Genomic DNA, 14,582 nt, shown 5'->3' on the forward strand with positions numbered 1-14,582 from the left:
CTAGGTAGTTAATAAATAAAATAAATAAAAACACAAAGTCAATTTTCCACAAGTTAACATTTTTACTTCGCAGTACAGAAATCATTTGAGCCCCATTCGTTCAGCGTTTGTTGTTTTCTTTTTTAAAACATTGGTGACATTTTGCACAGGGCCCTGGTCATGTCAATACTGCCATAGACATTTTGGTCCTTGCTAACACATCAGAGCCGTTGAGGAGACACTGCCTGCTCCTCTCTCTGCTCTGAGGTGAAGGAGAAGAAGAGCTGCCTAACACACACTAGACAAGCAGATTCCAGACTTACAGTTAAGCAGCTTTTCCCACTGACGTGTGATAACCTCCATGTAGTAGCCTTAGAATCACGCATAACCCATCAGAAAAGAGATGCAAGGCAAAGCTGAAAGAAACCCTGGCCCTTCCGACAAGTAGCACAATTTACAGCTAATAGGGGGTCAGTTATGTCAAATCACATGAGCATATTGCAAAACGAATACTGTGTGGTTGGACACGGATTACATAAAAGATTATCTACACTGTGTGTGCTTGATACTTCCCTTCGATCTGTAAACGCAAGGAAATTGGATAAATATTGCAAACTAAATATTCAGGATACTAGTTTAAGCACCAGTTGTAATTTGTAGGCAAAAAGAATAATGAATAATCCCTGGAAGTCATCTTAGAAGTAGATAGTTTCTTTTCAAAATAAAAACGTGTGCTGTTAAACCTGGCCAAACTCAAAACAGATCATTTCGCAATTTTGCAAAACCCGATCCCCGTCCCCTTGACAGCGAACACCAGTACATTTTAAAAATATGCATTTCTTCATATCACTTGAATACATCTTATTTGGCATCTCTGGACTTTTCACATCCCATGTCTAAGCAGGTTGAGCTAAAGATCACATGACGGAAACCGATTACAGGGCGTTGATAAACAATCAGTGCAAAATGGATCTTGTTTCCTGATTATAAAAAGCAGACTGGCAGAACCTTCTCCCCTTCTCCGCCCCCCCCAAAAATGCTAAATTTGTATAACGGTTTACATGAAATTCCATTAAGGGCAAAACATATGCTTGGATAGCCAGCTCGCCCAGTTTGGTTGCCTTTTTTTTTCTCTTTGCTTTTTTTTAAATGTTAAGATTATGATCGTCTGAATATCTGATATTCAAGAGCAGCTGGAGCTAGTTTACTGGTCAGCACAGTCTCCGAAGATGTCATTCTTCTTGCGTTCCATTTCGGCAAAATCAAACTCTGTGCCCGTCATTCGCTTGTAGATGTCTTTGATATCATCGCAGGTCGTCTCGAAGTGGGTCGTGGCATCATAGGAGCGAGAGACAAAGATCTGGGTGCAGATAAAAACAAACTTAGTACTGTAGTCACTCTTGTATATCAAGTGAGCACAATGTAAACACTTACCTGGCTGTCAGATCCCACATCGGTTGGCGCATACTGATCACTGATGCTCACAAGTCTGCAGGAAGGTCACATATAGCACAAAATTATCTTATTTATCCGATTGCATGCATGTCAAAGTAAGTTGTAGATATCAGCGAGTGCACACAAACGTACTTCTGCTCAACCGGTTCCAAAAGGTCCAGGGCTGGTTTGATCTCTTTCTCAGGGTCGCTGGTCTCCACAGTGGTGCTGACTATGGCTATGTATTTACCCTGGGCTGCCACATTGTGTGCATAAGAGATCATGCACACATAGATATCTAAAAGGAAGAGATGGTTTTAATGTACAATAATGTACCTTTTAAAAGTTTGGTGTCGGTAATATTTTGAATGCTTTTGAAAAATTCAATGCTCACCAAGGCTACATTTAATCAAAACTACAGTAAAAACAGGAATATTGTGAAATATTATTACCATTTAAAACAGCATTTCTATTTGAATGTATTTTACAATGTAATTTAATCCTGCGATGACAAAGCTGAATTTTAAGCAGCCATTACTCCAGTGTCACATGATTCTTCAAAAATCATTATAAAATGTAAATTTGGTGATCAAAAAACATTTCTTATTATCAGTGATGAAATATTAATATTTTTGTGGAAATTATCATTTTTTTAGGATTCTTTTCTTAAAAAGAACACAACAGAAATCATTTGTAACATCTTTTGTAAATGTCTTTACTGTTACTTTTAAACCAATTTAATGTTTCCTTGCTAAATAAAAGTATTAATTTCCTAAAGTCTAAATGACCTCAAACTTTTGAATGGCAGTGTATATATAATTATTATAATATTATTATGTCAATTATATCAAATGTAAACAGGTGGCAAAAAAACTGATACATGACAATATCTCAGATAAGTGTATTAGGCCTTTTATGAATGTAAAAAATAAATAATTACTTGGACAAATTTGAATTTTTTATTAAAATATTGGAAAGCTACATGCCATTACTTTCTATTCATATTTAAATTATTTATAAATGTAACTTCTAAAAAAAAAAAAAAAAAAAGTTCAAGAGCATTTATTATGGAAATAAATTTGGTATCAAAAATCCTGTCATTTCAATTTGTTACTGCCAACCCTAAAATACACCAAATATAAAATAATATGAGATTAAAATAAGGTAAGAGCCCACTGAACATGCAAGCGCTGTGGCTTCCTGTCAAACTAACCGTGCTTCCTGTTGACCTGGTTTTGAGGGATGATGATCTGGCAGGAGTTGGCATCGCTGGTGTTCTTGATGGGGTGGCTCATGATGCAGATGACCCGGATCACCTGACCCACCTTGTTGACTCGGTCCATGATATAGCTGGGGTCGCAAATCAGCTGCTTGCAGCGAGCGATCTGACCGTGAAGAATACACAGCATTAAAGTCACAGCACATTTTAAGGTCAAATCAGATTTCACACAGCTTGCAACAGAAACTCACCTCTCCCTCAGATTTGACGCCCACCACTTTGCCGTTCTCTATAATAATCTCCTCAATGGGCTTGTTCAGCATGTAGGTTCCTCCATAAATGGCACTTAATCTGTGAGTGACAAAAATAAACTGCTAGTGTATTTACAGCGTACTGCAATCTAAGCACACTACACACAGACAGGTTTAAAAATGATGTGAATGTTAGTGGCAGAGGAATGGTTGGGGAAACTCACCTGGCGAAGCCTTGGGGCAGCTCTCCTAGGCCATAGAGAGGGTACAGATATGGACTCTTTCCATACCTCGCCAAAGACTCGCTGTACAACTTAATCCTGTTTATCGTCTCCATGCAGGGCTGATCCAGGTAGCTGGACAGATAGACAACACAAACACCACACAAACAGGTTTAACTTCATGGAGCAAACAAGCCTGCGACATCAGTGTTTTAGTTGAACTTCCTCCAAAAAGTAGACTAGGTTTCGACTCACTCATCTGTGCGGTAGAGTGCGAGAGCGTGACCGGTGAAGTCGACAACATCCTGCCCGAGGTCGAACTTTTTGTACACATCTCGCATGGTGGTCTTTTTTGGGTCCACTCCCTCCAAGGTCTTTGGGTCATTTTCATCAAAGTTGGCAACAAACACAAGGAACTTCCTGAATCGTCTTTTCTCGAAAAGTCCCATGAGGCCTAAAGGATAATTGTTAAATGTTAAAAGATGATATTTTTACCCCATCAGCTATGACAGCATGCACTTTGTTTGGTGGGATGTATTTCAGGAACAAAACATACCAGCATCTCTTACTTAGTCTGCAAAAAAAAGACGAACTACTGAACTGTTTTACACACAATTATTTCATTATGTTGCAAAATTAATCAAAAGGGAAGTAGGGCGAGACGTCCATAATCATCATTTCACTGTAATTCCTCTCTACTCATAACAGGCCCACTCTTCCTTTCAGACCAGGGTGATTTTTATTTATATATCATTATAGTTTTTTATTAATAATTTAAATTGTCTTTTATATTTTTTTAATTTTCTATTTAACTTTAATTTATTTAGTTTTCATTTTTATTTCCAGGTCTTAATACAGGGTTCGTACACATTTTTACCAAAAAATTTCCATGACTTTTGAGACAATATTCATAACCTAATGTTCCATTATTTTACAAGAATAAAAATCAGTTCAAATTATCACAACTAAAATGAATGACTATTAGTGCTATTGTTTGCTTTCTTGTTTTAGTAATAAGTACAAGCTGCAACTGCGCCAGACGTTACTCCACACAGAGAACATATCACATCACTGTATGTTATCATTTATTTAACTCAGTTAAACATTTTGAAAACTTTTCTCTTTCGCAACGGTTTACATTCACTTAAGAAAAAACCAACAGTGCTTATGAGGATAATCACCAGGTTGGTCATTTTGACGTCATTTTGTGTGTATTTTTGCCGCTTGAACGCAACATGCTGCGCTATTTAGAGCCCTGCATTTCAGCCCCAAACCCGACAGGCCCCGACAATTCAGCTTTGGGACAATTTTCACATCATAGCTCAGAAGCGGGCCGCCCATTGGGCTTGTTTTAGGCTTCCTCATTTTTATATTTTAGATATCCATCAATTTTTATGGTGATGAAAAGGATTTGCCGCGCTGGTGGAAACAACACGAGACCGTGCTACCGCGACTGTCAAGAGAGGCTTGACGGTGTTTAGTGTCTAGCAGCAGCAGCGAGTGCTGGAAGAGTTTCGCGTTAAAGCGCACGCAATAAAGCTTGCTGCAAACCCCAGCAAGTAATTACCATGATGAATGTGTCAGGGCCAGGGGAAATAGAATATTCGGTTTCGGTTCATTTTTGTGAAGAGCTTCTGCTCAAGACCGAGACGGCAGAAAGCGCAGTTTGTTTTCTAAAAAATCACTACGTATGCTGATATTGTGAGTGCACACAAATAAAAGTAGACCCTTAACAGTCCCGAATGATGTATTACTCTTACCTTTATGAGCAAAAATGACAGCTGTTTCCACTGTTATAAGAAAAAAATGCAAGTGATCGCGCTGGCAACTCCAATTTCTGCAGAGCGCGCTTTAGCTTCCACTCTCCACTAGGGCTGGACAATAATTCAATATCAATATATATCGCGATATAATTCTTTTCAATAACGGTGATATGATTTTTAAACACATTTCCGATATTTCGATATACATTACCAGTGTTTCCCATGCATTGATTTATTTGTGGCGTTTGACTTCGTTGAATAAACATTAAATTGATCAAACATAGGCTATGATTAACTCACTGTCTGCCGCTGGCCACTTGGTCGTTACTTTAAAAAACAAAAAAATGTTCCAAACATTTCTAAATTAACTTAAAGAAACGAAAATAAATATAACCACGTTGCCATTAAAAACGAAACTTAACTATTTTAAAGGGTTAGTTCACCCAAAAATGAAAATTAGCTTGTGTTTTACTTACCTTCGTGCAGACGGCTCCGGGGGATGAATAAAGGACCCCTGTTGCGAATTCATGTGTTTTTGTAAGAAAAATATCCATATTTTAAACGTAATAAACACTTTTCTCTCAAGAAAAATGTCGGAGGATTTTGATATAAACCAAGAGGAGACTGGCTTTCCTTTGATAAAGTAAGGAAACTTTGGTTCCTTTGCTCCTATAAACAAACTCACGAGACTAGCATACCTCAGAGGCGCGCGACCTGCGCATACGTGCTGCGTCATCCGCCGGAACTGCTTCAGTGTATGACAGTCAGCGGAAGCAAGAGAAAAGTGTTTATTACGTTTAAAATATGGATATTTTTCTTACAAAAACACATGAATTCGCAACAGGGGTCCTTTATTCATCCCCCGGAGCCCCGGAGCCGTCTGCGGCACGTTTTATTATGAATACGTGAGCTTTATTCGACGACTTGTGGACTGTTCAACTGCAACACCCGCTGACTGCAATGATAGAGCTTGGAATAGCCAGGACAATTTTTAATATAACTCTGACTGGATTCGTCTGAAAGAAGAAAGTCATATACACCTAGGATGCTTCGAGGGTAAATAAAACACAAGCTAATTTTCATTTTTGGGTGAACCAACCCTTTAATGGCTACAACAGCAGCTGTGTAATTGGGGAAGAGAGAAAGAGAAAAAAAAGACACGGGGCCTTAATTTATCAATCTAACGTAGAAACGAGCGCAGATCCGTGCGCACAAATCAACTTATGACAGAGTTCATGTGTGATTCATGAAACATTCGTATGCCGCTAACCTCATCGTATGAATGATCGCACGTTGATAAATGTGGCAGCAAAAAACAATCGTCATTTGAAAATCACACCCCTAAAAACATCCTGGTTTAGAAGCCTCGCCCCTAGAGTTTACGACATGGAGAAACGAAACCCGGCCAAAAAGAGGATTTATCTTACTCCAAAAACACCCGTTAACCTTGTAATTGCAAACAATTAGGCTACATTAATTTATGTCATTTATATGTATATTAAAATACTGGTAAATATAGCCTATTTAGTTCCCCTCACTCTACAACATATATTTTAAATTAATGGTATTCAGAACAGAACAAGAATGAAAAATAAATAGTTATAAAATTACATATTAAACTATAAAATAAAAACACAAATTAGGCTATAGTGGCATTCATTATAAACAGCATACAAATGTCAAGCAAAACTGAAACGGCATTGGGCTCACGAGCCCGTCTCATACCACAAGAATCAAAATGTTTCTATTTTTGCTATATTTGTAACATTTGTTTGCATAACTATTATTTATCATGTAGCCTAAACATGGCTTTATACTTCACTCATGTTCTAATATCAGTAGGGGTGCTCCGATCAGGATTTTTGAGGCCGATCACCGATCGCCGATCACAGAAAGCAGTATCTGCCGGTCCGATCACCGATACCGATCTTTTTAAAGCCTTCTTTTTATCATGTAGAATTATTTATAGTGATGATCCAATCAAGATTTTTAGACATTTATTCAGGGCCTGAATTTCATTTTTGAAAATGAATTCCTCTCTTAGGCGACTCTTGTGAGAGGATTTTTTTTTTCATTTGAGGGATGGAGGGGGCATTTTTTAGAAATTTTTCAAAAATCTATATTTATCTCACCTAAATATTTGATCATGCACTGTATTTTTGTTTGTACAATCGTGTTATTGTTGCACAATAGCTTATACAGTGCAAGCCTGATTTTGTGAGCTGTATGTGAGGTTCACACATACTCCGTTTGCAGTGCGTATGTAGTCCATGTGTGGTACAGAAGCAGCACGGTCTGTGCTTTCACACAGGAGTCTGCTCCTGATCTGTGGCTGTTTACCACAAACACAACATTTATCCATTATTTTGATTTTAAATCCAAACATTGTTACTTAAAATGCTTTTTCAGGGTTTTTACTTTTGCATTTACTTCTAGATTTATATATTAAGTTGCTAAAGCAAAACATTTAAACTACTTTTCTTACGTCATCACAAACATTCTAAATTAAAACTTACCATTGACAGAAACAGTCAGCTCTACTGCCTTTTCTTTTGCATTTAAATCTTTATTACAAGCAATCCTGCGGTTCATAAAGAACTTTAATTAAGAACTTTAAAATTATTGCCTTGTTTATCTAAAAGTGCTCTTTTCCTTTAAACCTAGCCAAAAAGCCATATCCTATGTGTTGACTGTGAAACACAGTAGACTTTAATTATATGCATTTATGGTATAATTACAACATTACAAACAATGCGCTGTTACTTTAATTCAGCGCGTGAGGCGCAGCAAAAATAGACTCGGTGCAAAAACTATCTCTGCACTGCTGCAGACGCACCGCTCCTGGACGTTCGTTTGACGGTCAGGAAAATAAAAATGAACAAAATGCTGTAATTCTACACTTCTCCACCATATTTATTATGCTGCGCGCAAGTTCAGGTAACTCAAAAACTTGCGTACACGAGCTGAGGCCAGACGTGAGATTTGATCGTTGCCACCGCTCACGTCCGTATTGATAAATTCCAAGTTTTGCGTTGAAACGACCGTACGCCCAATTTTCTGTCATACGTTCGTTTCGTAAATGAGGCCCACGAGCTTTGGTACCAATCTCAATTTGGTACTCTCAAGGCAGCTTTATATATGCACGAGCACGCTTTGGATGTGACTGCACACTGCCTCTGGAGCACGCGAGTACCGAATTACTTAAAAAGACGTGCAAATAAATAATACATTTTTGTAACGATGCAACAATGACCCGATTATGCAAGTGACAATTCTGTCAACTGTACCGAAACGTGAGCGAAAGTCTTGTATTGCACACAGCGTGCAGCGGCTCTTGTAGTGCAGACGAGATGCGCCGATGTGAAGCCGTTTTAAGAGAAAGTCAACGAGAGAAGACACGGTACAGCTGAATCACTCACGCTGTTTTCAAATGACTAATTTGATCTGATATTCTGTGTGGATTTATTTACTCATCAAACATACATGCTACAGGCTATTGAATAAATGTGTGAATATCCATCATTTTAAAGTCGAAGGCTGCGGGAATGAGTAAAACTATATGCGATGTAGCCTATGTACAATCCCACACCAAAATTCAGGACCTGATTAAACATAATTCTATTATACAGATTATTATCCATCTATTAACCATGACTTTTCCAAAACTTTCTGGGCTTACTTATTTTTCCAAAACTTTTCCTGTTTTTTGCTTTTTTAAAATTCCATGACTTTTCCAGGTTTTTCATGACCGTACGAACCCTGTTAATAGTGCTGCAACTTAAAACATTTTTATCTAATATTTATATTTCATTTAATATCAGCTTTATTTCAATTAAAATTTATTCAATAGTTTATCATCGATAACCCTGGTTCAGACTCAGTTTCAATAGCAGCTCCCTGATACCCGCAATTTATATACAGTCGCCTATACTTACCCAACGATATAATTGCGAGAAAAAGTATTGAAATATTTTTTTTATCCTCCCATCTCGTAGGCTATTTGTTCCCTTTAGGGTTTCCGTAGTACACTTAATTTCTTTTCCGAACACGGAACTGAGATGCGGCGGATTGCGGGAGAGAGAGGGGGTGAGGGGGGGGGTATGGGGTGGTGCTTGGGTTGAGGAATCACGATGTCAGCTTAACATCGTGATGTCTGTCAGCCATCGGCGATGGACGATGGTATCGTCTATAGGCCCAACCCTAGTTCAGACAATAAAACACTCCAGCCTACTTGGCTATAGACTCTGCCTCAGATGGCAGGACCATGGGCCGCCCACAGCCTGTTCACTGACCATCTGATGAACAATGCGTACAAAAATGGCAAAAGCTGGATTGAAATCGCCAGTTTCAATCTGATCCTTTTGCCAGGGCAACGGGAAAAAAGAAACCCAAGAAGAAAAATCTGCTGCATTTGCAACACCATGTGTTTGTTCCTATCTTTAGATTATCCGAATCGTAAAAATGTCACTTACTGGATGCCAGAGCTTCAGTCTCAGTGGAGGGCACTTTGTAGATGCTGCCCTTTTTGTAGACGAAGCTGCCCTCAATCACTTTGAAGTCCAGGTAACGCGTCACCTGTGTGATCAGCAGCATACGGACCAGCTGACCTATGAATGCGAAAAGGACACAATCATCATCCATTGTATTCTTGAGGCAGGATGGAAAATTGCTAAGCAACAGGATAAGTGTGACTGAGGGATCCAGCAGCGCCTGGCGCAGAGCGATCCAGAACGTGCTGCGTATTTGGCTGAGATTACAGATTCTAAGTGGCGACTGAAATGTAAAGTTTGATGTTGCTGCTTCCTACCGTTGGCCATTAGAAACTTGGGAATGAGGTCCACGTTCCAGTCGCGGCCCTTTCCCATGGACTCAGGAGGGCTGCCAGGAAGGCTGAAACGCTTGTACAACTGTGAGCAAACCAAGAGACAATGTTAGTGTCTGTGGAGATTTAGAGTAATGCTGTTGTGTCAAACAGTGACTTACATCCTCCAGAGGGGTGATGGAGGCACTATCCCCTCCATAGTACGAGTTCCTGTCCATGTGCAGAACCTTCTTCCCCTTCACTGACATGATCCCAGACAGGATGCATTCCTAGAGGAAACACATGAATGCAGATTCAATACAACATATCAGACGTGACCATGATGACCCCAGGCCATTCGAAATGCAGTCATGGTTTGTGTAATATACTGAATGCCAGTTATTTAGTGGTTTTGAAGCAGGTTGCATCTCTGTAGTAAATAAAATTATACATTGCTGTCCTTGACTTTAACAAAGTATGCATTGTTTGTTTTAAAGAACCAATCCAAGCATATTGACATCCTGTAGACATGCCTTTAAAACAAGCCCTAGCACATTTTTGACTTCTTTTCAATGGCACTGTGGAGTAGGTCAAAGGGGTTCAGCAGAGGAATGTCCAGTATGCTTTACAAGAATGTCACAACTAAAACAGACAGCTTTACTCATCATAAACTGTCTATCATTGTAGCAAAAACAACTTAACCTAGTTACACCTGTATGATCTATACAGAAGTGCAGACATGAAATGAACATTGAACCCATTCAAGGGCCATAACTAGTGTTATTATATAGCATTATATTTATAGTATTAGCTTTTATTTTTATATTTTCATTTCATGCTTCATTTTGTTGGTTTAAGATTTAGTAATTTTGTTATATGCTTTTGTAATGTATTTTTATGTTTAGCTTCTTTAGTTTTATTTCTGTTTTAGCAATTTTAGTACTTATTATTCTCTGATATTTATCATTTATTTTAGCTTTAAGTCAATTAACAAAATTTTTTTTGTTTTTGTTAACAACACTATCATAACAGTTTTACAACGCTTTTGACAGACCGCTTTGTTTAAAAAAATGCTACAAAAAAATTATGAGCATGGACGTTTAAAGGCACAATATGTAATTTTCGCTGCTAGAGGGCGCGTAATCAAAATAAACAAATAGACAATGGTGTAGTTTGATGACGCCGTGACTGAGTGTGGAATCATGGGAGTTGTCGTGTTCATCCCCACAGCCGATGCAATCCGAAGGGACTTGGGCAGAAATCATGTTCATGGATGAGCTAATTTATTAACGTAGTAGAATGAAGCAGGGTGAGGCTGAAAGCTGTCGAAGCTAAACGAGGCACGAGGCGTGGGGAAAAAAAGCAGCGCTGTTTTATCATACTAGATACATTTGAAAGTTCTGTTATAATGTTACTCTGTGCGGTCGTCACCGGTCTATTAAAACGCACAACATATTAAAGCGTCTTTGGTATTTCCATGTTTTCTACAAAACCGGAAATCGAGGGGTTATGACGTCATTGGCAGGCGACACAATGACACTATGGACACGGTCCGTGTCACTAGTTAAAATTGCTTATTTCTCTGGATTTAAACATTCTTCGAAACATTTAGGATAAAGTACATAAGTCAGCAAAATATATAACACTGTTCTAGTGGTTTTTGGATATTTTAATTTAAAAAAATATTGTGCCTTTAAAGAAATGCTGAAACACTGTCCTCTCACAGGCCATAATAAATGATTAGAAACAGCGAACCTACAGATCATGTGAAGGAGTGGACTTTACACGCAATAGACGCCATCGAATGACAGTTCACAATGGCATGTACTCTCAAAGCGATTAACAACAGTAACTCATTTTCTGGCAAGCAACGACATTGTTTTCTTTATTACGGGCTCACAAATCATTTCACTGCAAATTTTAAGATGAGGTACGAGAGTAACAAAACCCATGCGAGTGGAGATGAGCCAAGTCCTTAGCATTTCAAATATGTAAGAAAATATCTAAACAAGACAACGCCTGCTTTGCATTGCACTGTTAAGCTAGAACAGGTCAGGATGGGATACCAACATAAGACCTACTTCTCAGCTGATCAATGCTGCTGAATATGTGGCACTGTATTACTACAAGCAGAAAATGTTTGTGCAATTATTAATTCACAAACTGTTTTGTGGAAAAAGTACGCCCAAACGAACCCCTCATGACTATAGAAACAACTTAATTCAGACGTCACCAGATCAGCTCATGCCAAGGTGGTGGTTACCAAAATTTTTGGTCTTGGAGGAAAACAAAAATGCTGTTTTACACATCAAAAGCCAATTTGTCATGCCCACATAATCAATGTCCTCACCTCAAATGTCCATGACTCAACTGCAATTTATAACTCAAGGAAAAATCTAGAAACAAAATGACTACGTACTAAATCCAAAGATCTTTTTTAGCAGCAATAAGGGTTAAACGTTAACATTCGTTGTAAAGTGTACAGCAGATCCACACGGCTGATCACCACCTGCTTCTCCTTAATAAAGAATCAGGCTGCAGTCACATGAAAGGCCCTAAGAAATGCTCCTGACATTTGTCTCCCTCTTTCATGGCGTTAAACACCTGCTGGGATCCAGCATTCTGGCTTCAGATGACTATCAGCGACAGAAATCATCACTCTCCAGAAAAACACTTCTCCCTCTCTTCTGCAAGTGAAAGCTCAATCATCCACTATTTGATGTTTCTTTTGTTTGTCGCCTTTTCCCATCAATCCACTGTAGAGGATTCATCACATTATGTGGAGAAAGACGTCTACACAATACAAGACGGCATAGCTGCCAATAAAAAGAGAAAATGTAAAGAGACTGACAAAGTAACAAGTGTTTTACAATAAAAGAATAACAAGCCAGTATAAGAATTCCTATCATTACATGTTTTACAATGGGCAAGACCCTCGTGACAAGACCCTTGTTCTTTTAAAACTCAGAGGAGTTTAAGCATCATCAACGCTCCTAACTTCCAGTCACTACACTGTCCCGCTCAGGCTAAAGGGATTATGCAATAAGCCATGTAATACCAGAGCCTTACTATGCTCAGGGAGACCGTGGTCTCGGGAACTATGAGGAATTCCTCATAAAACAGCCGAGACAGGAACACTGTTGCTCATTTTTCACTTTCATGCCTCCCTGAGCTTGCCATTCTTGTCTAATTTGCAGAACTAAACAGAAGACGTCAGTCTCGGTTCCTCTACAAAGCAGACCAACGCCTTTCTGGTTCTCTACTGATAGCCTAATTCACCTCTGCACAAAAACGTTCTCTGTTTGCGTCCCATACTTCCTGTTTTAGAGGAACCACCTTGTATAGGTTTCTTTAACACTTTTACACTAACCCAAGCCTTTAGTAAAAGCAATGAAATATGAATAATCGATATCCACCATCAATAAAATGCAACATTGGTTTTAATGCACACTTGAGTCTGGCAGGGTTTATGAGACTACTCATGCAGGTTTATGAAGCTGTGGGTGCATGTTTTCTTATTTTAAAACTAAAAATAAACAAAATTGTGTACTTGATCCTGTTCAGATGGCAAGGAAGCAAGGTTTTCAGGGCCTGTCCCACAAAACAAATTACTTTGACTAAAATGCAAAGTACAGTAGCAGTCAGGAATAATTTTCATCATGGGGTTTTCCCGATGCATAATTCAAAGGTAACTATTTACAATAATGTATACTATGAATAGTGTAATTTTGCAGGTAAAAGCCTGGAGGATGGGGGTTATGACATTTTATCTGTATTATAAGCATAAAACAACTTCCTGACTGAATGAACAGGCATATAAAGCATTGCAATGGAATATGTAATGAAGGTTTTCTGTTTCACTTGAGGGTGTGGTTGTTTACTGACCTATGCTGACGCAATAAGTAATCTCAAAATTGGTTCATTGTGTCATTTAATTTTAAATAAAAATATATGAAACAATCCTCCACCCTTAATATAATTATTAAGACAACCTCTTGTAAAAAAAAACACCTTAACATTGAGGAAGCCTCTGGACTACGTTTTAAAAAGCAGATAAAATATGCATGCTAACAATTTTATGATTTTTAATAATAATTGAAAAAAAAGATTTCATTAACAATTAGAGAACATTTATTACCTAGACACAGAACGCAAGCTGTGTAGTTGGCACTGTCAAAATATGAAAGCCTGATTACAAGCGAGCTATCAAAAATATCACACTAAAATAATAAAACACAAAAGGATTCTTGGTGCGTTATTAACCTGATATTAAACAACAAGGAAATGCAATATTAATTAGTTTTGTGTAGACACAAAACACCGTCAAATTTGTAACCGAGGCCTGTGAAGCCGCGGCTCTCAGCGCCAATGGATAACTATAACAGATGCTAAAGTTAGCATAGAGACAACCAGTTAGCACAACCGTACAGTTAGAATGAATGCCGATTAGCCCGAGGGTAACGCTAGTAGTGTTACTAATTCGCATATCCGATAGAGTTCGACTGGCTGCTGATTAGCATGATGCTAAACTTAGCATGTTAGTAATTAGCCTCCCAATGTGAGCGGTACAATAACAGCACCGCCTAGGCAAGATCGGAACAGCCTCTGACTGTGGTTTTTCTTAAGATTTTTAGATCATGTACGCGAATGTATTTGGATTAAATAATATTCGGATACCGTCAGCCCGGTTCCCAACACGATAACGTCGTATTCTTCATTCATTTTTCCTCGTCTTTAATCCCCTTTTCCTACGCGTGTCGGACCGAAGAAAATGGAGATCTTGCAAAGCTGGAAATGAAATAAGTGCGCTGTCACGTCACCACCAGTGGGTGTGTGGCTGAAGTGGGCAGGGCTTGCGAGTTTGCGCGTTCTACGCTGCGATTGGAGGACTGTGTTGTCAATCACAGTGAGCGA

The 14,582-nt window shown here is 38.6% G+C and overlaps 1 protein-coding gene across 1 annotated transcript; it reads right to left on the reverse strand.

Annotated features, from left to right (window-relative positions):
- Nucleotides 1-42: 42 nt before the first annotated feature.
- Nucleotides 43-14,474, reverse strand: gdi2 (GDP dissociation inhibitor 2). The gene is made up of 11 exons (XM_016443188.1): nt 14,346-14,474; nt 9,851-9,958; nt 9,675-9,774; nt 9,340-9,474; nt 3,360-3,558; nt 3,108-3,239; nt 2,884-2,983; nt 2,627-2,798; nt 1,567-1,711; nt 1,414-1,468; nt 43-1,339 (listed from the first exon to the last, which is right to left on the reverse strand). The coding sequence occupies exons 1-11, from the start codon at nt 14,388-14,390 to the stop codon at nt 1,184-1,186; spliced, it is 1,347 nt and encodes a 448-aa protein (XP_016298674.1). The 5' UTR covers nt 14,391-14,474; the 3' UTR covers nt 43-1,183.
- Between the last annotated feature and the right edge of the window lie 108 nt (nt 14,475-14,582).

This window comes from Sinocyclocheilus anshuiensis, unplaced genomic scaffold (genome assembly GCF_001515605.1).
Source record: "Sinocyclocheilus anshuiensis isolate Anshui unplaced genomic scaffold, SAMN03320099.WGS_v1.1 scaffold916, whole genome shotgun sequence".
Taxonomy (NCBI): domain Eukaryota; kingdom Metazoa; phylum Chordata; class Actinopteri; order Cypriniformes; family Cyprinidae; genus Sinocyclocheilus; species Sinocyclocheilus anshuiensis.

Excerpts from the sequence above, each read along its gene's own strand:
- gdi2 (XM_016443188.1), bottom strand. The coding sequence starts at position 14,390 with ATGAATGAAGAATACGACGTTATCGTGTTGGGAACCGGGCTGACG. Across the intron at positions 9,775-9,850 it reads CCATCACCCCTCTGGAGGAT|TTGTACAAGCGTTTCAGCCT; the intron begins GTAAGTCACTGT and ends GTTTGCTCACAG. Across the intron at positions 3,240-3,359 it reads GCACTCTACCGCACAGATGA|CTACCTGGATCAGCCCTGCA; the intron begins GTGAGTCGAAAC and ends CTATCTGTCCAG.